We start from the raw sequence: 24,451 nt of genomic DNA, 5'->3' as shown, positions 1-24,451 counted from the left end.
TATAAAGGGGTATTGCTGTCTCTTTACTTTTGCCTTTGTATTTATGTCGAGAATAGTGCTAAACAACTGAAGTTATTATTATAGTAACTACTTTTAATTTACTCGTGAAACTGAATAGCACACTTTGTCATGCTCCACGCTACTCCAGAAGTAGGCTACTTTGCACAAGTCAGCCTGTTGTGATTTAAGACTACGGGGATAAATGTAAACCCAAGAGCCTGAGCTCCCTCCTCCGTGTGGGAACGGTGTGGTTCATGTTAACGCATGGACGGATGCTCAGCAGCTACCTGCTATCGCATCCAGGGGACAGCCTGCCTTTTGAATGGCCACAAACTGTCACACAGGAGAGCTCTCCATTCAATTAACGTCAAGCACGGCTGTCACTGCGGGCCGCTTTTCTTACCAGAAGAAAATCTTGGAGAGAAGATTAGCTGAAGCCGACGGATTATCCTTCGCCTCCTTCTGCAGTGGTTCCATGCCCCCCCAACACTAAAACGCAACCTGAGGACTTTCCCTGCAGGCTGTAGTGGCAGGGGGATATCGACAAAGACTCAGAGGAGTAAAACCCCGACAGAACCGCTGCTGTGAACTTCAATGTCTGTCAATATCCCACCTACAACACGCTCAGGACAGGATAACAACGCGAGACGCACCGCCGGCTTGGTTTGGCTCACTGTCAGGTGAGCGGGTCGGAGCGTAAAACCGCCCACCGCCTGGGGATTGGCTGATGGAAGTCTCCATCATTTCTCAAACTCCTTCATGTCATGAACTCTGTCCTCTTTCACCCAGACTATCATTATAAACACAAAAGTACTACAGTAAAAGTAACATCATCCACACTGTACCGTGCAGGATCTACCCTAATAGTGTTTTATTTTGTATTGTATTATATTATATCATAGTCATTGACACTTTTTCTATTAAAATTAAATATAATTGTCGCCTGTTTTTACAGAGAATAAGACTTTTTGTGACTCAACAAAATATTTAAAGTATCTGGTAATATGAACATTTGTAAAAATGTCAAATTAAATATTTCCCCCTGTAATGTACTGGAGTAGTAGATACATTCAAAATGTATTGTATAGATTAAAGTAATATTAATTATTGCTCTCAATATTACCTGATTGATTAAATTACTAGTTTGACCTATATTCATGAATCAAAATGTACCAAACCTATCTTCTTCTTGATTACTATATCTATTTCAAACAAAGCATTTAATATCTGGTGAATAACAAAATGGAAATCTGCTTAAACATAAGCTGTATAAAGCTTTCCCTTTTTCTTGTATTTGTTCCTTCTACCTGTGTAGAAGATACATTTATTTACCCTTTCTCCTTTAACACATTTTCACTTGTGGACCAGAGAAAGTTATCCAATTCTTAATCTCTTAGACAGTTGAGGCAGTATTTTAACCTGTGAACAATTTATGTATAATCAAGTTTGTCTCATTAGGATTTGATTACAGCGAATGTCCCATTTAATTCTGTTTTGAATGGACTTCCTCAGGGCCTCATCCAGTTAGTTCAATGTCACCTGTCATACACATGTTAATATTCAACAGAAGTCAAGTCAGAGAAGAAAATGTAACACATTTCTCTTTTTATCTACAAGGAGTTCTTTGTCCAACCTGCAGTGTGTGGCTTGCCTGGCATAGCCTCAAATAAAATATAGGAACCCTATAAACTTCATATAAATCATCTTTGTTATTTGTGAATTGGGAAAATTGACAATGACCGTTCTAACACCATTTTCTGTCAAATGCACTGAATCACAATTTGTTTACCAATTAGGAAACTGTAAACTGTTGGTGTTTATTTTCACTTCACATACAGTCCTAACACATTTCATGTGTATCACAAACATTATATATGATGATAGATGTTTTTGTATTTGTTTGTTTGTGTTTTTCGTATTCTGTAATAGAGTAGTAGTAGTAAAATACTACAAAAAGTAAACAAGTACAAGCAATGTATCCTACACGGTCTTAGTTTTATTAATGTTTTGGGTGCCATGTTCTCTTTTATAGGTTTTTAGTTTCCATAGTGTCAGAGCCAAACGGACACTCTTGTGTCTTGTGTTCACATTTGAGCTGGTAATCATTAGTCATTCAGTTGCTAAATATTATGTGCAAAAATAGATGAACCGACTGGACTTTGTCACATTGCTTCTTGTTTTGAGGATTACTGATTACTCCTCTATTTTCTTTAATGTTAATATAATACTTGACCTTATTTGTGGACCGAAACGTGCGTTTAAAATATATCTTGCCAAAATGTAATGACTAACTGCCAGCTCACTTCCTTCCTATTATTTTACTTTCCGGCACATGCGTCCATCCCTCGCCACTAGAGACGCAGGCAAGATGTCCTGTCTGTAAATCATCACAATGAAACACATGTCCACGGTGTAATTTGCCCATCTGGGGCCATTTTATTTCTTCTCATTTTCTTGACTCTGTTAAAAGACAGTTTACATATCTTAAACCTCCAAATGTCAGGCTTGCAGATTCTGGCTTTTGTCAGCGGCCTGGCCGGGCTTGGTGCCACTATTGGTGCCACAGTGTCCAATGAATGGAGGGCTACCAGCCGGGCATCCTCAGTCATCACAGCGACCTGGGTGCTCCAGGGTCTGTGGAACAACTGTGCTGGAAATGCCATTGGAGCTCTGCACTGCAGACCACATCATACTATCCTTCAGCTGGACGGTAAGCTAAACTGGGGTCAGAGTTTCAGGGCGACCACAAAGCAATATGTCTGTTCTCACCCTGCTGCGTGACGCATTTGTCTATGTTAACGGAGCGGTTGGAAACACATCTAGTGGGTGAACATAGCCTATGTGCTGATATATGGAGAGGTATTGTATGTATACTACAGAGGTGCTTTACATAAAGTGTTCCTAAATATGTAATCTAAATATTCTTCAACACAGAAACAAATGTTAATCTTGGTTTCACAAGCACGCATCTGTGATGTATCAAGAACCATTAACCTGCGGCCAATTTCTTTCAAAACTCAAACTCAGTAAATTCAGTGCCTATTTTTTCGATAGTGCTTGTCACCACTTTTCAATGGGTTCAATACATAAATAAGTCTTTGAAAGTACTATTGAAGTTTACTGGAAAAGTTATGAAAAAATGTTGTGAAATACATTATTTTTAAGTGATTGATTAAGGTGCATCATTAGGTATATCTCATAGAGGATACAGTCTGATAGCATTTAGTTTTTTGTCAATGAAAGAATGAGATTATATTCATTTAAAAAATAATCCAGACTTTTATCTTGAGAGTCAGATTGTGTCCTTTTTTCTTATCTTTTACATGATCATTGCTGATATAATCACAAATTACATGTTACCTCGACAAGCATTGTTTCAGATTTACAGAAGAAATAAAATGTATGCTAAAAAACATAAGTAAATAATTATTTCTTTCACAGATTATGGCCCATGTGTTAACAGTGGCAAATGAGTAATCCGTTGTTGGAAATGTCAAACTGAGCGTGTCTGAGTCACAGCTTCGACAGAGGAGGTAAACACATACCTGTTGTTGGCAGTAATGGGCCAGTAAAGGAGAAAATAATAGTCAGACTTCATTAAATTCTAATCATGAAATCGTGTGATCCCTTTTCACCCATATTATATGTTGTTTTATTTACTTTATATTGAAGGGAATTTGCTCTTTGTTTGTAATCAAATATTTTTGGATTATGCACAAAATTTTCTAGTGTTTTGACTTCTGTGAAAAACATTTGTTGTTGTTGTTGTAATTGTAATTTCGGCCACAAGAGGCTGAAGTGCACTACTACCTTATGCTCTAAAATAGGACTAAAAGCTGTCATGTATTCCCCAACAGCAGATTAAAATAAATGTCTAGCCAAAAGAAAAACATGACAGTAACGTCACATAACTTGCCAACATACAACACATGTACCTTGTGTTTCGAGTGCATAAAGAAATTAGTAGTCACCTGGAAGAAAATGTGAATGATTGTATTGCTATTTATTGTAGAACATGGGGTTTTGGTGTACTTCAGCCTCTCGTGAAATATTACAACAACAAATTACAATACAAATCTTTCCTGTTTTCACAGGTTAAAAACAATATCCTAAAAAAACCTGTTCGGGAGTTAGAAACAAGAACGATAAAACTATTTAGATCAGACTTTTTTCTCTCACTCTCCTCTCAGGGCTTCCGTATAAGACTGAATGACACACTGTTAATAAGTTGTTTAAATCCTGCTACTTTAGGTCCTTGAGGAAGTTACAGCACTCTTGTTATGCAGGTGGCAGTGCAAGGTGAAAGGGACACATTCACTGTATCCTGTCTCAAATGTCTGCTGTTGTTTCTCAAGACAGATTCGACTCTCGAGATTTGTGAAGCTTAATATTATTGTTTTGTCGAGGCTGTCAGAAAGGTGCAGGTTCACCTTTCATACATTTTGTGGTGTGGACGGACAAAATAACAGGAACACCTTACGATTTACATTTGGCTCATGCCTTGTGATGCATTTTTTGTTTACCCTCGAATAGGAATGACCACTAAAAACATTGTACAAGTTATAATACATTAATTATGTAACACGACTCAGAATAAATACTACGTGTTTGATATGGAAGTACATCAACTTTTAATTCAGTAAACATTTTTGTTAAAAAATTCCACTTTTAACAAAGTATTTTTCCGTTATGGTATCAATATCTTTACTTATTAATCTAGTCGTTTGAGTGTTGGACTTCATGCTCATCACAATGCCCACTCAAAATAATATGCACACACACTAACACAGAGCAATACATTAACTGTGCATGCCCACAGTTGCTATGATTTTAAACGTCATAACTGATGTCATTATGACACTTTCTACATTCAGAACTTTCAGTCCCCATCACCTGTGACTGTAAGTCACAGTGACGTGCACTGGATGGGGGGGTGGAAGACACCATAAAGACCAATGGCCACTTGTTGATGTTCAGGGCCAAACTCCTCCCTACAGAATATAACAGTCCACAACACATTAACTATCAATCGCAGCCTATCCATCGAACTTACTAGTGTAGCGCAAAGCTACATTTTCAACACTCCTCACTAGCCAGGGAACCATTAAACAATTGCAGATCTCACCAATTTAATTGGACGTCACACTGCAGTGTGGAGGAGTCCTCTCTGCAGAACAAGCAGCATGTTTCAGCAGATCATGGCCTTTATTCTAAGCTCTTCGGGGTGGGTGCTGGTGTCTTCTACCTTGCCGACGGACTACTGGAAAGTATCTTCACTTGATGGAACAGTCATCACCACAGCTACCTACTGGTCCAATCTGTGGAAGGCCTGTGTCACTGATTCAACTGGAGTCTCGAACTGCAAAGACTTTGCCTCGATGCTGGCACTGGAGGGTCAGCTCGTTGCTCCCGTTGTTAATGGATTCTTGTTTTTTCTGCCTTTTTTGGTCAATCATGTTGAAATGATTTCCTGTTTGTTTTTCTGTTAGAGAACACTGGTTAATGCCTGAAAGAGTTGATGTATTCTTTCTATCTTTAGACTAGTGCTGACTCATCCTCAGTTTCCAAGTGCCTGTTTTAAGTGTTCAGCTCCTTCTCGGTCTAAACTTTGGTAGAAAATTCTAGTTGAAGCTCATTGCTACTCAGGACTGATAGATACCCTAAGGCCTAATTCAAGTCTTCAAGGAACAACTCATTTACCTCCAAATGTGTCAATGTTTAGCGTGTGTTCCAGGAGCTTGAAACCCATAAAGGAGATTTACTCTGACCCTCAGGTGTTTTTTCCCACGGCTGACTAATTTCAGGGGTTAACTTCCAAGGTACAATTTGCCACGAAATCACATCTTAATGGGGCGTTTCATACCAAGACAGTCCCTACACTACTGCGAAGTGCCTGAAAACAATTAGAGTTAATTGTGACAAATTGTTTTTCTTGCTTTATGTGTAAAATGGTCACAAGGTCACAAACCCATTGACATTGTGGTGTGCAGATGTGAGACTACAGGGAATGCAAAACCACAGAATGGAGCCCGAGAAAGTGACACCCTTTTGATTGCATATAAATTGACCTCTATTTTACATTTGCAGGCTACATTCAAGCATGCAGGGGATTGATGATTGCAGCTGTCTGTCTGGGGTTTTTTGGTTCTATATTTGCCCTTGTTGGAATGAAATGCACCAAAATTGGAGGAAGCGACAAAAGCAAAGCCAAGATTGCCTGCTTTGCAGGTGTAAATTTCATTCTTAGTGGTAAGTACAGTCAAATTATCTCTACAATATCTGTAATTATATGTGTGGTCTAATTAGATTGACTTTTTTCTTGTTCTTCTCAGGCCTCTGCTCACTTTCAGCATGCTCCCTCTATGCACACCGGATAACGACAGAGTTTTTTGACCCAATGTATATGGCACAGAAGTAAGAACTGTTTTATTGTTTCAGAGAGTGTTTATAACCTATTCAGAAAATGATCATCATCAACAAGTATTGGTCTTTGTCTGTAGGTATGAACTGGGAGCTGCTCTCTTTATCGGCTGGTCAGGTTCTATCCTCTGCATCATTGGAGGCAGCATGCTCTGCTTCTCCATCTCAGGTTCTTTTCCCAAAAGGTGCTTTGAGTAACACATACGTTTCTGTTATACGGTAGATACACGAATGATCCATTTCTGTTGAAACATAATTTAATTTATGAAGACGAATCTGTGTTCTGTCTCTTTCCAGCCACAGTCAGGCAAACTATACCTACAAAGGTGCTGCCTCACATTCTCATATCTCCTCCTACCCGAGAGGGAAGGCAAAGTCTGTAAACCAGAGGCCGCCTCCAGACTACAGCAACTCCTCCAGGACGCAGCACTTTGATAAGAATGCATATGTGTGAGGGATGTGAATAAACACTTTTAGTTGATGCCAATCGTGAGTCTTAAAAGAGGTACTGGACAATGTGTTGCTGTTAATCTGTGGCTCATCAGGAAGTAAGTTTAGAATATCTAAATGTTTCTTCCAGGGGTCTGAATTTAAATTGTATGATGCAGTTTACTCTCTGATGTTGGGGATTTCTATTTTCTATGCAGCAGACAGCTTCTGTATTTGGCAGTTGTACATATTACTTTGCCTTGAATTTCAGGATTATGTAGGTATTATGATTAAGCAACTAAATCAAAAACATACGTAGGGTCAAGAAGGGGCCTCTCTCATCAAATCTTTTGCATACTTTTCTATTTCTATTTGATGTTTGTGGCAATTAAGTGTGCAATATTTGACAAGATATTTCTTTCGTTGTTTGTATCTTTGACTGTACGTAACCTGTAATATGTTAATCTGTAATCACACTATTTAAAATGGAGTCAAACACAGATTCTCTTGTTTTCCATTAACTATGATTTTAATAAACACACTTGAAGAGGGTCAGAAAAGGTCTGGATTTTGTAATATATTGAAATGTGTGGCTAATGATGAGAAGGCTACGTTTTTTGGAAGAGTATATGAGTGGAAATAAAATAGATAAAAGAAAGAATTGAGTTTCAGCATACCATTTTTCTTTGTTTTCTTGTTTAATCAACAGATTATATCTCCTCATCAGTGATCACATCATGTCAGCAGAGGGCAGCAGTCTTGCATTCTGTGCTGAGTTCTCTTAAGAAGATCCTTGAGAGTCAACTGTTTTATCCGAATGATGTGTTTGACAAAAATAATCAATCGTTTTGAGGTGGTTAAAAACATGATCTTTCCTATCACAAATACATATTAAAGGTATTATTGCTACATACGAATAGATGCAAAAAAAATGGACTTAAACCTGAAAAAAGTAGCTAGAGTTGGAGGGAATTATCTCAAGTGGGTGGCACGCTCCAAAAAGTTTACAGTAAACATCTCACGCAATCATACAGAGCCCTCATCAACACTAATGGCACACGAAACAGACACAATGTCCTCCTGTCCTGAAACAGGAAACGAGTCATCATCCTGTTTAACGCTGACCTGACGTTTGGCGTGTTTTGAGCTTCTACCCAACTGAGTGGACGCTACCTGGGTTAATTTAGTGATTTCCAAAATGAAGAAACGTGTGCTCCAAGTACTTGGCTTCTTGATTTCATCACTGGGATGGCTGTTTGTGCTGTGCACCATGGCCATGGACTTTTGGAGGATCACGCAATTAGGAGGACAAGGGGGCTCCTTTATCATCAAAGTGGCCTGGTACTGGTCCAATTTATGGAAGGATTGTTTCACCGATTCCACAGCCGTCACCAACTGTAGAGACTTCCCTGTGCTTTGGACTGTCACCCGTAAGTATTTCACTTTGAATTGATAGACAGATTGGCAGACCTGTAATTCAGCAGGGAGAGCATGGCACAGTTATGGATGAGTGTTCACAGTGGCACTTAGTTCACACCAGTGCCTAAAGTGAGACTGTGTTATGAAACAAGAAATAACTTTATGACATATTTTTCCTGAATATGAAAAGTTGAGTTCATGAGCAATAACACGCTAGCTTACTTCGTGACTCTTCTCTACCTGTGCTATTGTCGCCCTACCTTTTAGCATATAACATTATCCCATTATTGACGCTTCTTGTTGCCACAGTGGCCGCTGTTGAGAAAAAAGTCACATAGACTTACTTTAAGGTACACGATGAAGTGAACATTACTTTGTTTCAGTTTTGTCGGAAAGTTGTCAATATTATGGACATTTTTGAAGGCAAAACCTGTAATAAAATCCTAAAAGATGATTGTATGAATATGTAGTCTTATGAATTCTGTGCATGTAACAAACTAGCATTAGACAGCAGAGCTTCATTTGTCCCAGTGTAACCTTCAAATATTGTGGGATTAAGAATACAACTAATACAATACTGACTTTGACAGAAAACACCACGGCTAAAATCAAGGAATTGTCATTCAACATTCAGTTTTGTGGGAATTTATGGATCACTTTAATTCACATTTCAAGAGGAAATGTAAACTCAATCTAAGGGCTTAGGTACAATTTCTGTGCATACTAAGATTTAACATTCTGAATGAAAAGAAAAGTGTGAAGTCCTGTTCAGCGGGTGGAGCAAAGCATAGCAACGGATGAGGGCTGTCAGTGACATTTAGTTTACTGCAGAGCTTAAGCTGAGCACACAATACAATTTAAGTAGTAAGTAAGTAAAAGTTCAATAATTGTAACAACTTTGTCAAAAAGGTGTTAATTCAACTGACTATGGTCATTTTTGGTAAAGTTTGAATTTAAGGTGCAATGAATATTTTGTCATCCCTGCTTCAAAGAAAATCTCAGCAAAACTGAGAAAACTATTATAAGCATAAGCAGTATTTCGTTGTAAAAAGTGTTCACATTATTGTGTCTAGTGAATAAAACCTCCATTTCTCACATTAGCGTCTTTTCTGTCTGAGAGAACTCTTTCTTTCTGCTTCTTACAGCTTTTGTCCAGGCAGTACGAGGATTGCTAATGTGCGGGTTGACTCTTGGTTTTTTTGGTGTTGTACTTTGTTTTGTCGGGATGGAGTGCACTTATATCGGTGGAGCTGAGAAAACCAAGGACAAACTGCTTTTTGCCGGAGCAGTGTTTCATATTGCTGGCTGTGAGTACACAACAAACACGTTTGTCTCTATAAATGACAGAAATGTTTTGCCTTCATTATTTCTTGATTTCAACAAAACCTCTGCATGCAGGTGTGTCAGATATTTCCGCCTACTGCTTATACATCAACAGGGTTGCCAGAACAACCTTTGCGCAGAGCGTGGGGCCAGGAGTCTTACGGTACTTTTTTTGTCTACATCACAATATCATTTTATGAAAAATCTGATGTATTTAAAGTATGTATAGTTTATCATGACTCATGTGTCTTACATTTCTCTAATTCCAGGTATGACCTGGGAACTCCCATATTTCTCGGATTGGTGGGATGTTTTTTGATCCTTCTAGGGGGGATGTTTTACGCTGTGACCGTCTACCGGGTGCTTGTCCCAGAAAGGTATTTAAATTCATCCATCTTCACTTTTTTTCCTGTGACTTCTGAGTTCATTCCACATTATGAACATTTACATGTTTTGGTCTTACAGTAAAGTGGTATATGCCTATGGGGGAGGCACGTACATGGCCCCTCGCTCCGGAAGAAGAACCCTGTACACCGGATACTACAGACCCCCCAGGCAGTATGGCTCTTATTTGGGCTCAGGTCCATCCAACAGCTCCAAGATCTCAAAGCTCTCTCAGACAACGCTCATAAAAATCTCAGAAAGAGATGCATTTGTTTAGTTCCACAAAGCTCTTTTTTTATGTATAGTTTCACTAACAATCAGAATATTGCATACTGTAGATAAAATGAAAACCCCTCTGCTTTCTCTTCAGAGCATCATGTATAATTGTATTTTGTTGTTATTGCTGTTGTTGTTTTAATGATCTTGTCAAGTTTTGTTTTTTGGAAAACAGGTCATACTCTGTATAGAATACGCTGTCTTGTGTTTACTCATTGATGTTGTTCACTTCCGTGCTCATTGTTAACTTTGTTGTGATTTAACCAAAGCGTGGATTACTATTGATGACGCCATTGGAATATTTCTAAATTGATACAGTAAAAATGCTAATATGAATGGCAATGAGAAAGTGCATATTTTCACTTATTTTAGTTTGGATGAGGAATTACTTGGTGAGTACACCGTTATCTCAACTGTTTAAAGTGACAGCCAATTACAAAAATAAGACCTAAGTTTTATTAAAGTGATATTATCCTTTAAACTAGATGATTTCATAAGCAAGCATACGTGATTAAAAATTATTAAGGACTGTTTGAACACTGACTAGACATGTCCTTGTACTGAACGACACTGCTAATGAACTGGTTGATGCAATTTGTTTTAAAAGTCTGTTACTTGTCACTTTTATGTGAAATTTGTATGCAGTTACGAACTGTTTGCTGTTTTGTTATTAAGTCTGTTATTTGTGCTTTTTGTGTGAAGCTTTTATGCTGCCTGCTTGGCCAGGACTTCCATGAAAAGGGATTTGTAATGTCAGTACAAATCCTGAATAAATAAAGGTTAAATAAAAAAATAATAATGGCCAGTTGTGCTTCTGAGGATCTTTCTCCCATAGCTGAACTTGAGTATCACTGACACCAAAGCACCATTGATGAAAGAGAGAGTGGGGGAGGGACAATCACTGCATTAGGATGAAGGCTCAAGAAGCTGACAGATGACTCCTTCCTTGTAAGGGCAGAGGGTGTTGTATGTTGTACATATGAGACAAATCTATAATTTTTTCCTATAGAAATTAAACTTGTAGGAGGCCAACTAAAATAAACCACCTGGCTTAATCTTAACTGGTGCTGGAAGAAAAGAAGTCCAAACTGATAGAAGAGATGTACATACACTTTGATCTACGCAGTGTACACTTTATTTGAGCTTTTAATTTAAAGGACCTTCATCAGAGCAACCTAGTTTGTTCCAATTCTTAATACGAATGTTTATTATGACAAGGTAATCATGTGTTGTGGTTATGTGTGTGTGTGCGTGTGTGCGTGCATGTCTGTGTGTATCTGTCTGTCTGTCCATGGCTAATCTCGCATACTACTGGACCGCTCAGCCTGATATGTTGACCTCATGAAAAAATTGACTGTGTGCTGACTCCTCACTCCTCTTAACAAGCCTGTAAGGGCTGCAAGTGATACTGCTTCAGTAGCAAAAAGCATTTCCGGAAATCGGTTACACTAAAAAACGAGCCTTACCCAGTCTGTTGCAGACCATATTTAAGCCAACTTGGAGCTTAAACAGGTGTCTCAGTAGACAGGACAATTGAGACAACATTTAGGGGAGATGAGGTCTGCAGCACATGGTGTGGTGGAAAAATCCTATACCCGCTTTGTGCGAGTCTTTTAATGCTGAAATAAAGAAAACCGAAAACCAGAGGTTATCTTTTGAGTATTTAGAGACAACAACGGCCAGCAACCAAAACAAGCGGCCAGACGGCCTTGGCATGGAGCATTCTTATACAACACTGTTAGTTGTCTTTGCAGGCAGTCATGGGTGAATTCTTCTTTTGCTCAATAGAGACACAGTGAAGTTCAGCGTTTTGGAAAGCACTGGCAATCAATGTCATCCTACCAATTGACTTTTTTTTTTTCACAGAAGACATTTCGCCATTAAACAGCAGAAAAGCAGAGTTGTAAATGATAACATTTATGAATTCCATTTAGCCGCTTCTGTTTCAGGGACCTGGACTTGATGGCTAATTGTCACATTGTCTCCCTGGGAAACTTGAAAAGAACAGAGTCGTTGTTAATGTTAATTTGGCAGACATGTGCATTACACAAACAACAAATGCATAGTCGGACGTGATGGTGTACACAAGCCATGTTCAGCCTCTTGTGTGTGTGCCTTGTGTTTTGCAAATAACACAACCCTAATGTAATTGTTTTTTACTGAGGCTGTCACAAAAGGCCATAGTTTGTGGTGTGAATGAGTTTTGCACTTCATGCACACAGTTTACATATGCCCACTCAAAACAGTCCAACCCCCTACACACACAAACAGACACATATGAATCACAGTGACGTGTACTGAATAAGAGGGTGGAAGATGCATTAAAGACCAATGGCCATTTGTTGATGTTCAGGGCCAAACTCCTCCCTACAGAATATAACAGTCCACAACACATTAACTATCAATCGCAGCTTATACATTGAACTTACTAGTGTAGCACTAAGCTACATTTTCAATAAGCTTCACTAGCCAGGGAACTACTAATCAATTTCAGGTCTCACTAACTTAATTGGACGTTACACAGCAGTGTGGAGGAGTCCTCGCTGCAAAATGATCAGAATGTTTCTGGAGATCTTGGCCTGTATTTTTGCCAATTCGGGGTGGGTGCTGGTGTCTTCTACCTCGCCGACCGACTACTGGAAGATATTTTCACTTGATGGAACAGTCGCCGTCACAGTTACCAACTACTCCAATCTGTGGAAGATCTGTGTCACTGATTCAACTGGAGTCTCCGACTGCAAAGACTTTCCCTCGATGCTGGCACTGGAGGGTCAGCTCGCTTTTCCCTTTCTTGTTGGGTTCTTTTTTTAATCTACTGTTTGTTTCTTTAGCTAATGGGCACATGTAGAAGCTTTGAAGGCATGTTGTCGTTTCTCTTTTAGCCTACTTGTTCATATTTAGACTAGTGCTAATTCATCTTCAGTTTCCAAGTGCCTGTTAAGTGTTCAGCTCCTCCAAGAAAATTCAAGTTGAATCTCATTGCTACTCCGGACTAATAGATACCCTAAGACCTAATGCAAGTTTTCAAGGAACAACTCATTTACCTCCAAATATGTCAATGTTTAGCGTGTGTTCTCAGAGCTTGAACGCTATGATGGAGATTCACCACAAACCTCAGGCGTTTCTTCCGATGGATGACTAGTTTCAGGGGTTAACTTTCAAGATATTTGCCACAAAATCACATCTGAATGGGACATTTTATAGCAAGACAGTCCCTACACTACTCTGCTTCTCCATCGTGGGTTCTTTTACCAAAAGGTTTGTTTAAGTTACATTTACTATGTTTATGTTTCACAGAAGATACATGTATTAATAAATTGTTTTGAATCATATAGATGTTTGATTTATGAAGACAAATCTGTGTTCTGTCTCTTTCCAGCCACAATCAGGCAAATTATATCTACAACGGTGCTGCCTCACATTCTCATATCTCCTCCTACCCGAGAGGGAAGGCAAAGTCTGTAAACCAGAGGCCGCCTCCAGACAGCAGCAACTCCTCCAGGACGCAGCCCTTTGATAAGGATGCATATGTGTGAGGGATGTGATTATTAAGCACTGAATATATGAATTTTAATTTTATAATATTAATTTGTAAATGTTTAGAATATTTAAATGTTTCTTGCAGGGGTTTGAACATTGAAGGAAGTTGTATGATGCAGTTTACTCTCTGATGTTGGGGAATTTTTATTTTCTATAGAGCGCTCTGCATTGAATTTTAGGATTATGTATGTATTATAATCAAACAGCAAAATTTCAAAATATTTGGTCCAAAATTGTCCTGTTTAATCTAATTTGTCATAATTTTCTATTTTTGTATGTATGTGGCAAAGTATTCATCATCATGCCTTGTGCCTTGTGTCGTGTATGTTGGCAAAGTATGTATTTTCTGTTCCATATGTTGATTGTATTTTTGTAATTAATCTCAATCTAAAACACGTTTTGGTCTGTCTGACCTAATCAGGTATATGATCAGCAACATTAGTAGATTACTAGAATATATATATGTATATATAAACCCACACACATAGAGGAGCTGCCTCAATCAACTAAATACTGATGATCACCCTCAACTTACTCAAATCATGCACGTCATCTGTCAGACAATAACATTAAACAGTGTAAAAATATACAAAGTAACTCATTATAATGGTACTAATAAATCCTAAGTAACTTTCATGTAATCTAAGATCTCTCCAAAAGTAAAAAAAAAAAAGTAGACAGACAGGAACAAGTGAATCTAAGAGACATTATACTAATAGATCGCACAGTGTCATTAAACATATTTAAAGGGAAGATTAAAACTCTTAATCTGTCACAGAGCATTTTCAGTGTCATTATACATGAAATATTACCCTCCCGCCATTAGCATTAAATAGTCACAGGTCAAACATAAAGAATCTCATCAATTAATAAATAAATAAATAGCATCATTGCCGATTCATCAGTACATTTTTACAGTGAGAGGACCAATAGACTAAAACAATACATACATTTCTTTTCTAAATATTTTGCCTAATTTAATTAAAGTACGAGCATCGCTAAGGTTAACTCTTGGTCTTTTTGGTGTACTTACATTTGTGAAGTGGATAAAAACCAAGGACAAACTGCTTCTTGCCGGCGCAGAGTTACATATTGATGGCAACGAATACAAAACATACACGTTTACTCTGTAAATGACAGAAATGCTTTGCCTTCATTATTTCCTGATATCAATTGTACCAATAAAATTTACAGTATGTCCAAAGTACGCTGATATTTCTGCTTGAACTAATTCCAGGAATGACTAGATGGCTTGTTATATCACTCTAGGGTCTGTGTTTTACGCTGTGAAAAGCAATCTGCCCTCGTTATTTCTTAATAAAAACATTGTCTGTATTTAATGTAGTGTATTATTTAGTAATTTTACTCATGATAGTTCTCGCCATTTTGCACCAGCATATTCTCAGTTCCAACCTTTTCAACAAACATGAGTGTATTATGCTTCTGTCAACATTATCAATGTGTAACAAAATAGTTTCATAATTTATAAATATTTTAACATTCAAGGATGTAATAAAAGAAAAGTTTGATGTGTTTGCCATTGCCTTGTTTGCATGTTTCGACTGTAACACAGCGTCTGTATAGGCCCATGTGTATTATACCAACAACAAACGCATCACCAAAGTGACCGTCACAAAACAGTGGAATCACAGTTCAAGGCAAAACATGTGATGATGTACACAAACCAAGTTTTGCCTCTCATGGGTGTGTATCTTGCGGCGCCCCACAGTGTTCAGGAGCCGTTGGATTTTATTTTTCTTCTGGATAGAGGCTCAACTTCAAGGCAAGCATGAGTTACAGGACTGTGATGATGTACATGGAGATCGGCTGCTTTGTTGTCTGTGTATCAGGATGGATCCTGGTGTGTTCCACAATGCCCACAGAGATCTGGACATGGTCTGAGGTAGACAGCTTAGTGTTGACCACCTCAAACTACTTCTCCAACCTGTGGAAGGATTGTATATCCGATTCAACTGGAGTATCTGACTGCAAGGGAATTCCATCAATGCTTGCTCTGAACTGTAAGTAAATGTGTTTAAGCACAAGGCATGATGATGAATAAAAACAAGATCCTTAGTCTTTTTTACTGCACCTTCTAACGTATGCTGTGTATTGTTACTTTGCTGTTCTTCGGCAGGGGACATTCACATGTGCCGTGCTCTCATCATCATCTCTATTATCCTGGCTTTCTTTGGATCAGTTCTGGTCTTAGTGGGAATGAAGTGCACTAAGGTTGGTGGATCAGAGATTGTTAATGCAAGAGTAACCTTTGCTGGGGGCATGAACTACCTTATTGGAGGTAAGACATGACACAGACGTATTTGAAAGAAGTCACATACACTGTAAATTCATCTTAACATCAATATGTTGTTTTGTTATTATTTTAGGGATGTGTTCTATGATTGCTTTCTCCTACTATGGAAACAAAATTAGAGCAGAATTTCAAGACCCTAACTTCAAACCTCAAAAGTACGTATAATTTTCAAGTGACATGGATAAAATATACAACAAACTCCTCTTATATCATGCATCAACATTTACCAGATGACTCTATCGAGGAAGAATTGTACATTTATATATTATTCTTGTATTTATTGCCAGATTTGAAATAGGGGTTGGCGTCTTTATCGGCTGGGGAGGCTCCACCTTACTTGTTGTTGGAGGCCTTATTTACAGTATCTTTGCAGGGTGGGAAGGGTGCCACTCAAGGTAAAGTTCTGTCACTGATGTTTTTTTCCAGCATTTCTCTTATCTACAGAAAAGTAACCACCCATTTCTTGACTTTGAACCTCACAGCTCAAAAAGATACCCTGACTACCAGTTCCATGGTGCCTACACGTTTGTTCCGACAAATAAAAGCATTGTTTCTGTAGCTCGCACGAGGACTAGTGCGAGCAGAAAATCAGGGACCACCAGAAGCAGCAGAGACAGCAGCGTCTCTGGAATTACCACTACTACCAAGATGACAGCTACAAATGCATATGTGTGACTTCTTTTCAATATTCTGTTTCTGTCCTTGTCCATGAAATACATGTGTGGCTTTATTTCCATGATCATTTTATATTAAAATTCATATTTGAGCTTTAATATCCTAGTTAGAAATGGCCTTTTTCCACAGCAGACATATTAACTTGTCATAGAAGGGAAAGCACTGGATCTGGGCTATTGAAGTCCCAAAACATGTGTAATTATTTAGATGTTTTGCTGTTGTTGTTGTTGCCACTAATTATTTTTAATAGAAATGTAGACAATAATAATTAATTTATCTATATATATAAATAGAACTATATGTATGAAACATGAACATAGATGTAACTACTGTAATAATGCTTGGACTTTATGTTGACTAAACATATAATGTTGCTTTAGGGAAATTTTCTCTAAATGGACCTCGTAGAATTTTGATGGGTGCCATTTTGCATAAAGAGTCATTTTACTTTTGATATTTTAATAACATGCTTCTGTACTTTTACTTAAAGGGCCTGTGTGTAGGATTTGGCGGCATCTAGCGGTGAGGATGCATATTGCGACACAAGTTAAACTTGTTCTCCCAAGTGTTTGGGAGAACTACACGGCAGTCAATGCAAAAAAGTGAAAGACCCTCTTTAGAGCCGCGTTTGTCCATTGTGGACTACTGTAGAAACATGGTGGTGCAACACTCCGTGAAGAGGACCCGCTCCATATGGAGATATTAACGGCTAATTCTAAGGTAACAAAAATGAATCTTATTTTCAGGTGATTACAAACAAGGGAAAACATAGTAATATCATATCCCATTCCTGTAAATAGATCCCCCTGAATGGTACACTCTGGCCTTTTAAGTACAATTTTGAATGTAGGACTTTTTACTTGTAATATGTATGTTAATGAGTGCGTTTACATAGTAAAATTGCTCATTCATCTGAATATTTCCACCACTGCTGAATGTCTGCTCCCTAATTTACTAATCTCATGAGAACCATATGTCCCTGTATACTATTTACCACCAACTCAGTTGCGTAGCATTAATAAAACATATTGTATCTTGAAAGTATCTTGTATTTTGTATATAAACTTGACACTAGAATCATATCTTTATACAGTATTTTGTGATAAATGTAATACATGACAAGAGGAGTTAAATATTCTTTCCAACACTTATTCTCATGCATACTAGAACTGTTTTTTCTATCAAGAACCACATCAGCCTCTAGAACTCATTTAAGTTGTTGGCAGCTGCTTAGCCACTGGTGTGCCCAGATGTGCCAGTGTCTAAATCTTAAACTGCCATGCCCAGCATAATCATAAAAAATGTAAGAGTAGCAGGGCTTTCTATATGCACCGGCTGCCAACCAAACAGTGGACTACTCATTTAAGTCCAGCCTACTTTATTCTATAATGTTTTTATTATTATAAAATAGTTTTGATAAACAAGTTGCAATTAAGTGTGTGTACATGTTTTAACCACTGGCCTCTGCTTCTGGCTATCTGTCTGTATCAGTCCCACCCCAACCTCTACAGCTTTACTATAGCATAAAAAAACAACAAATAATTCAGCGTATTAACTGGAATAGTGGCACTAGTATGCCAGAGGCCCTCACATTTGAGGTTTTACCTGTACGTTTTAGGGCCCAAATTGTTCCCCCCCCCACTAACTCACTTTGTTCTTGCACACTTTATGTCCCACAGGCCCGCGTAAATTAACATATTGGGGTACATGGTTGTTTTGTGAGGACCAGCACCTTGTTCCCCACAAAGCCATTGAACCCCACACCGTGTGGTTCACCAAAATGTAGAAAAACAAAACCACCAGATGGCCGACTTCAGGTTGGGAGGGAGGATCAGACAGTAGCTGTCAGTGTCCGGGAGCCGCTGGAGGTGCACTGTGCTCTCACACCTGAAACAAAACAAGTGGGAGAGTGGTGGAAAGATGGGCAACGAGGAAATTAGTCTAAATATGAGTCCAGCTCAGCTCCACTGCAGAGAGACATACAAGGACCTGGCCACCATTGAAAACACTGAAGAAGTGAACGAACTCGTCAACACACTTTCATCTCTCGGCTACAAATCTGACATGTGGATCGGCCTGTTCAGTGTAATCGACTGGAGGTGGTCAGTCGGCAGCAGCGGGAGTGGATCTGAATATAGGAAATGGGAAAACCTTGCTGACAATGAGCCAGACTTTGCCTCTTATAATCAGTTCTGTGTGACCATTGGAGACACCGGAAGGTGATGGATGATAATTGTAAACTGCACTACCCATTTATCTGCTCCAAAGGTATAAGGACGTAGCAAGGAACATTTTAATCTTGGAAAAGATTCCGCAAGTCACCGATATGTTAGCGACAGAAGCTGACCATAAAGTAGCACTTTGTTGTGCAATAACGTCACACTCAGTTGTATCTGTGTTTTACTGCTAATGTTCACTCACTAACTCATGTGACATAATCCCATCTGTGTTTCTGCGTAGCTGAACTGATTGAAAACATGGATAAGAAAGCAACCTGGGACCGCTTCGACACTGAGAGCAGCAGCAGGACAAACACCTTCAAACACTTTGAGTGGTTCTTTGGCTTCGATGCTGTCCGGGACTTCATTATCCCCCTATTGCAGACCAAGCCCCACCCAGACGGTTTGCTCCAAGTCCTGGATATGGGCTGTGGCACTTCTGCTTTAGGGCCCTGTATTTACAGACACTCTCCTCTCCCGGTCCGGGTCACTTGTGCAGACATTTCCCCCATAGCTGTGCGACTAATGCAGGAACACGTCCAAACCCAAGCCATTCAACCTCACAATCTTTCCTCTCGGCTTGAGTTCGTAGAGCTGGACTGCACACAGCTCCACGAGCACTACGGTTGTAGCAGTGTGGACCTTATTGTTGATAAGGGCACCACAGACGCCTTGTTGAGGTCTAAGGAAGGGAAATGGAAGGCCAATCAGGTGCTGAAGCAGTGTTTGAAGGTGTTGCGGAGCTCAGGGTCTCTGCTCCAGACCCTGATGCCAGGCTGCTGTGGCTGCAGACCGAGGCACAGGAGCCGGGGGTGATGGCAGCAGATGTTGGGGTGCAGGAGGTTGGGGAGCTAAGGGGAATGACTTACTGCTACCAAGTGACTTCTCGCTCTATTGTACAGCAACTTTCTTCATCTGGATGGTGATAATATTAAATGAGTAAACTACTGAACTGATTGTAACAAGTAATTGATAAGGTACACATACAGAGTGTGACTTATCCACCAAACTGGACCTCCACAGTCCGACAGCAGAGACAACAAGAGATTTACTACTCGTAAAATAACCTGAAGGTAAAGAATGACCTCTTTATGAAATGATAAAAGTTGACAAACCACTTAAACTGTCTGAGAAGTTCGAGGGAGGTCAGAGACTTTCTAGTGGGTTAGTGGTTTTGCCCGTCCTGGCTCTCTGTCCTTCTCAACAGCCCCTGCTCACTCCCCAGACCTGCCAGTCCTGGTCCCATGACATCCCTTCCCACCTACACACCTGTTCCCACTTTCCTCATCAGACCTGTAGTTTCCAGAAAACACACCTAAAACATTTTACTCTACTATATATTTGGAGTTTTATGATAAGTAATTGTTCTTTGTATATAAGAAACATTTCACCAACAAAGACCACACTTCTTATGATTGCAAATTAGTTTGAAATAACATGACATACATCACAAAAAACATAATGAATAGGAGAACTGAAGCCACCGGGAGATAATAGACAGACTTATACAGGGAGACACAGGTTGTTAAATCAGGAGAAACTTAATTTACAGTGAACAAATACATTTATTAAATTGTGCAAAGTAAAGTTAAAATTTCAAGGGTCACATCGGTTTGTGCTGAAATGACAGCTGACTGCACAGAAGAGAACAGGTCTTTAAAGTTTGACGGGAAATATATGATTGGCTGAGGGAGGCCGTGGTGAAATCGCCCACTGTCAGCTGATAGAGTAGGAGCCAGAGAGCGAGAGTCACAGACATGTGTGAGTGAATGAGAGCATAACAACACTGTCCTAATGTAGGAAGTTAGAGTAAATCCCCAAACTTTACATAGTTAATTCATTTACAACTGTATGATTATAAATACTATATTTCAAAATATCACTCCTATAAGCAAAGCTCTCCAAGTTGTACTGTACTTAACTCTCAGTAAATAATCAATGCTAACAATTTGATATTCAAGGAGGGATTTGGTAATCCTTAAATTATTATAGTGGCACCAAACATACTAAACTAAATTATGAAAAATGCTAACAGACTAAATCTATTCTGAATCCAATGTTACAGGTCAGATATGCTACTGGTTTACACGACAGGAGTTTGGTGAGAGTATATTACCCCATCATCCTACATTGGACACCGGAAGTACCCTAACGCATGTTGGCACATGATTTGAAGACTGGCCATCCCCTTTTGATACTACTGAAACAGCAGCCCAACACAGCGACATGTCACCGTGCAGGACTCTCCCCGACTGTCTCTCGAGAGACGGTCGGGGAGATACAGTCGCGTATCTCCCTGAGGAGGTACGCGACTGTATCTCCCTGACTGCCTCTCGAGAGAGAGTCGGCGAGATACGTGACTGTCTCTCCCCGACAGTTCACGCTCACTGTCACGATCTGGATAACCAGGGAAATTACTCTTGCATATGTCACAACTACGTTAGAGGCACGACCAGTGTCCAGATATAACTATGATCCGTTTACAAGTTTTACTGTTACTCTCAGTAAATAATCAATGTTAACAATTGGATATTCAAGGAGGGATTTGGTAATCCTTAAATTATTATGGTGGCACCAAACTTCCTGAGCCAAATTATGAAAAGTGGTAGCAGTCAAAGTCTATTCTGAATCCAAAGTTACAGGTCAGATATGCTACTGGTTTACACGACAGGAGTTTGGTGCCAGTATCTTACCACAGCAGCCTACATCGGACACACCGGAAGCCTGAAGTGAGGTTGAAAAGCTTGCAAGTTCATCTGCCAATTTGCCAGATGATAGACCTTCACGTCAACAGGGAGCCCCCCAGGAAGCCTGACCAATCATATAAAATGAAACAAAATACTTTACTAGAAATTTTGACGAGTGGTTTTGCCTGTGGCTTACCTCAGAGCTGTCCAGCTGTCCTCTGTGGAGCACCCGGCTTCATCCACAAGATGACACCTCAACATTCTAATTTATTCGAGAACTCTGCTGTGTTCCAGCTCCATCCAGCATTCTATTCTATTCTGTTCTATTCTCAAAGGCAGATAATGTCTCCTTTTATGAATTCACTATTTGCTAGTCCAGCGTTCATCATGTTTTCCATGGCACAGTTTTCACAAAACTCCACATGTTATGACCCATTAGCAGTAATGATACAACACTGTATATTAAAAAAAATCATTTTGTCTATTGCTTCACAGATATTTTAAATCATACATGCAACAAGTCACAACTGAAGTTTAAGCTGTTGCAAGTAACTCCACAAATGATCCTTTTAACATTATTAAGCTGTCTATGTTTGCAAATTCATATTCAAATGCTAATATGTAGCATCCCGTGTACTGTGGTAACTATAGCCACACCCAAATCTCACCTGCACCCGAGTTTGTGAAGTAGGCAATTGATGGATTTAAGACCTTAAAACTGTTCTGAAATGAATTATTTGGTGGATAATAGTTAATAAGTTTTTCTATAAATTATTTTTTGTTTGGGTGGCATATTTCACTGCTCCTATTGGAAGAAAAGATTACTCAATTTACATTTTACTGCTATGACTTTTTTCGACATGTCGGCTGTATATTCTGGCTGTGCTGTTGTCCCTCCCCAGACAATCTGCACTGCCCATCGAGGTGCACCTGATACTTTACACTAGAGGTCCCCAACCTTTTTTGCACCACGGACCGGTTTCATGTAAGACAATATTTTCACGGACCGGCCTTCAAGGTGTGGCGGAAAAACACGACGAAATAAAATGATACGATCGGCATGAAAACAAATACAAAATGCATAAATAAATACAACTCACAATAACGCTGAATCAGTGGCAGCCCTGAGCTTGTTTCTCTGCAACGAGACGGTCCCATCTGGGCGTAACGGCAGACAATGACACCCGAAGTCTGTTCCTGATGTCCAGTCGACTCCGTGATTTTGTTTTGATTTCTTTTTCTTGGAAGTTGTAGCTCTTCTTCTGTCTCCTTAGTGGGCCTTTCACCCTTTGCAAAGAAGCTCTCCAAAAGTTATTTACTCATTGTCGCTAGTTTGCGGGCTTCATTTGTGAGGTGACGTATCACGTGACCGAGACAAAGCGTCTTGACATGTGTCAAGAGGCACAGGCGGATGAAATTGCGAGAGAATCCGGTCTTTTTTCAGACTCTGATCATCAATAAAAAGGAAATAATATATTTATTCTTCCTGTGCGGCCCGGTACCGGTGGTTAGGGACCACTGCTCTAACTAAAGCTAACCTCAGTTACTATAACCAATGATATAATTATCAATGAGGTTATGTAGGCCATACGATTAACATGCAGTAGATTCAGACTAAATCATCATGATGGGCCTTAATGTTGCCACCTGTCCTGTAAAATGCATTTATCAGCTGTTTTTGATTTATATTACGTTCTGCTGTCCCCTTGGCCAGGACCATATCTTTTTTCCTTTCTATAATTTCACTTGAGACTGTTGTATTCATTTTGCTTTTAAGTTCTTAACAAAAAAAAAAAAAAAAGAAAACACTCAGTACTTTTCATTTATTGAAGTCACAGGAGTATACAAAACATACTTGACCATGTGGTCATTTCATAATAAGGTTATGTCTCAAAATGACTTGATTTATTTAAATCAGTTATATCAGACAGATGGTAGTCCACCCAGTCCTTTTGACCTGTTGAAATCATTTTAAAATGGGCAATACAAACCGAGAAATGAGAAATTATAAATACAGTCTGGTTTCCAAATATAAACAAGATTATTAGACATACCAAGCACATATCAGAAACTAACATTATTCTTTTGCCTAGAATATGTATATCCCATACTAATGGACACAGTTGTGATCAGCATACAAGCATAGACTGTACATAAGAGGTTACAAGTAACATTTCTCAAAGCCATGTCTTTGACTTTACCACGCGCTCCTTCACCGTTGTAGTTTCCCAACCAGGACTCCAGGTGCCACGTGCGTGTCCCTCTCAGAAGCTCTATAACCCAGCCTGGAACAACAGGGGCTTCTGTCGTGAGTTCATATTAATAAAGAAATGTCTTAAGTGATTGATTAGTTATCCGCTTTTCCGTATTCAAAGGAGTAGTTGTTGTTGTCGTTAGCCGAAGCCTATTGAGCTCAGGATGTATCCAATTGATGCGTTGATTAGTCTTCTTCTTCAGCTGTGTCTTTATTGGATCGCAAACCAACCACAACTGCATACCGCCACCTACTGTAGGGAGGGTGTAGAGTCATGGCATTAAGAAAAGTAAGTAAGAAGAAAAGTAGGCTAAGAATGAAAGACATGCACCCTATTTCCTAACCCTGCCTGTATTATATAAACTACCAACCCCCCTCTAGTTTCCCTGAAGTCCTGTCCTGTGCTCAGAAATGTTTTTAAACTCTACTCCTGTTCTATATTTCTTAATGGTCCATCTCTGAACTATATTTATTGCAATGCATGATCATGTGTTCCAGCTCCCCTCTGTGC

General features: G+C 39.2%; 4 protein-coding genes and 1 pseudogene across 4 annotated transcripts in view; 4 read left to right on the top strand and 1 right to left on the bottom strand.

Moving 5' to 3' along the window:
• Positions 1-477, bottom strand: part of LOC116389590 (multidrug resistance-associated protein 4-like) — a 36,369-nt gene extending 35,892 nt beyond the window's left edge. Inside the window, exon 1 of the mRNA XM_031858379.1 lies at positions 404-477. Within this exon, the coding sequence (XP_031714239.1) occupies positions 404-477 (74 nt within the window). The remainder of the gene's footprint in view (positions 1-403) is intronic.
• A 2,019-nt stretch (positions 478-2,496) lies between these two features.
• LOC116389722 (claudin-10-like) lies at positions 2,497-6,874 on the top strand. Its single transcript, XM_031858646.1, has 5 exons — positions 2,497-2,710; positions 6,088-6,249; positions 6,333-6,414; positions 6,501-6,605; positions 6,718-6,874. The coding sequence occupies exons 1-5, from the start codon at positions 2,497-2,499 to the stop codon at positions 6,872-6,874; spliced, it is 720 nt and encodes a 239-aa protein (XP_031714506.1).
• A 1,173-nt stretch (positions 6,875-8,047) lies between these two features.
• On the top strand, positions 8,048-10,728 carry LOC116389690 (claudin-10-like). Its single transcript, XM_031858596.1, has 5 exons — positions 8,048-8,279; positions 9,414-9,575; positions 9,667-9,754; positions 9,861-9,968; positions 10,057-10,728. The coding sequence occupies exons 1-5, from the start codon at positions 8,048-8,050 to the stop codon at positions 10,250-10,252; spliced, it is 786 nt and encodes a 261-aa protein (XP_031714456.1). The 3' UTR covers positions 10,253-10,728.
• Positions 10,729-15,565: 4,837 nt separating this feature from the next.
• LOC116389691 (claudin-10-like) lies at positions 15,566-17,761 on the top strand. The gene is made up of 5 exons (XM_031858597.1): positions 15,566-15,812; positions 15,929-16,090; positions 16,179-16,260; positions 16,393-16,500; positions 16,588-17,761. The coding sequence occupies exons 1-5, from the start codon at positions 15,581-15,583 to the stop codon at positions 16,778-16,780; spliced, it is 777 nt and encodes a 258-aa protein (XP_031714457.1). The 5' UTR covers positions 15,566-15,580; the 3' UTR covers positions 16,781-17,761.
• Positions 17,762-19,248: 1,487 nt separating this feature from the next.
• LOC116389795 (citrate synthase-lysine N-methyltransferase CSKMT, mitochondrial-like) lies at positions 19,249-19,925 on the top strand (annotated as a pseudogene).
• The last annotated feature ends 4,526 nt before the right edge of the window (positions 19,926-24,451 follow it).

The sequence above is a fragment of the Anarrhichthys ocellatus genome, unplaced genomic scaffold (genome assembly GCF_004355925.1).
Source record: "Anarrhichthys ocellatus isolate YVR2014 unplaced genomic scaffold, GSC_Weel_1.0 scaffold20, whole genome shotgun sequence".
NCBI lineage: Eukaryota > Metazoa > Chordata > Actinopteri > Perciformes > Anarhichadidae > Anarrhichthys > Anarrhichthys ocellatus.
This window is presented reverse-complemented; position numbering and strand designations above follow the sequence as displayed.

What these genes read in the sequence shown, in the direction of transcription:
- LOC116389722 (XM_031858646.1), top strand. Translation starts at nt 2,497, where the DNA reads ATGTCAGGCTTGCAGATTCTGGCTTTTGTCAGCGGCCTGGCCGGGCTT. An exon ending in TGTAAATTTCATTCTTAGTG is followed by an intron (nt 6,250 to 6,332) that starts GTAAGTACAGTC and finishes TGTTCTTCTCAG; the next exon opens with GCCTCTGCTCACTTTCAGCA. An exon ending in CCAATGTATATGGCACAGAA is followed by an intron (nt 6,415 to 6,500) that starts GTAAGAACTGTT and finishes CTTTGTCTGTAG; the next exon opens with GTATGAACTGGGAGCTGCTC.
- LOC116389690 (XM_031858596.1), top strand. Translation starts at nt 8,048, where the DNA reads ATGAAGAAACGTGTGCTCCAAGTACTTGGCTTCTTGATTTCATCACTG. An exon ending in TGTGCTTTGGACTGTCACCC is followed by an intron (nt 8,280 to 9,413) that starts GTAAGTATTTCA and finishes TGCTTCTTACAG; the next exon opens with CTTTTGTCCAGGCAGTACGA. An exon ending in AGTGTTTCATATTGCTGGCT is followed by an intron (nt 9,576 to 9,666) that starts GTGAGTACACAA and finishes CTCTGCATGCAG; the next exon opens with GTGTGTCAGATATTTCCGCC.
- LOC116389691 (XM_031858597.1), top strand. Translation starts at nt 15,581, where the DNA reads ATGAGTTACAGGACTGTGATGATGTACATGGAGATCGGCTGCTTTGTT. An exon ending in CATGAACTACCTTATTGGAG is followed by an intron (nt 16,091 to 16,178) that starts GTAAGACATGAC and finishes TTATTATTTTAG; the next exon opens with GGATGTGTTCTATGATTGCT. An exon ending in CCTAACTTCAAACCTCAAAA is followed by an intron (nt 16,261 to 16,392) that starts GTACGTATAATT and finishes ATTTATTGCCAG; the next exon opens with ATTTGAAATAGGGGTTGGCG.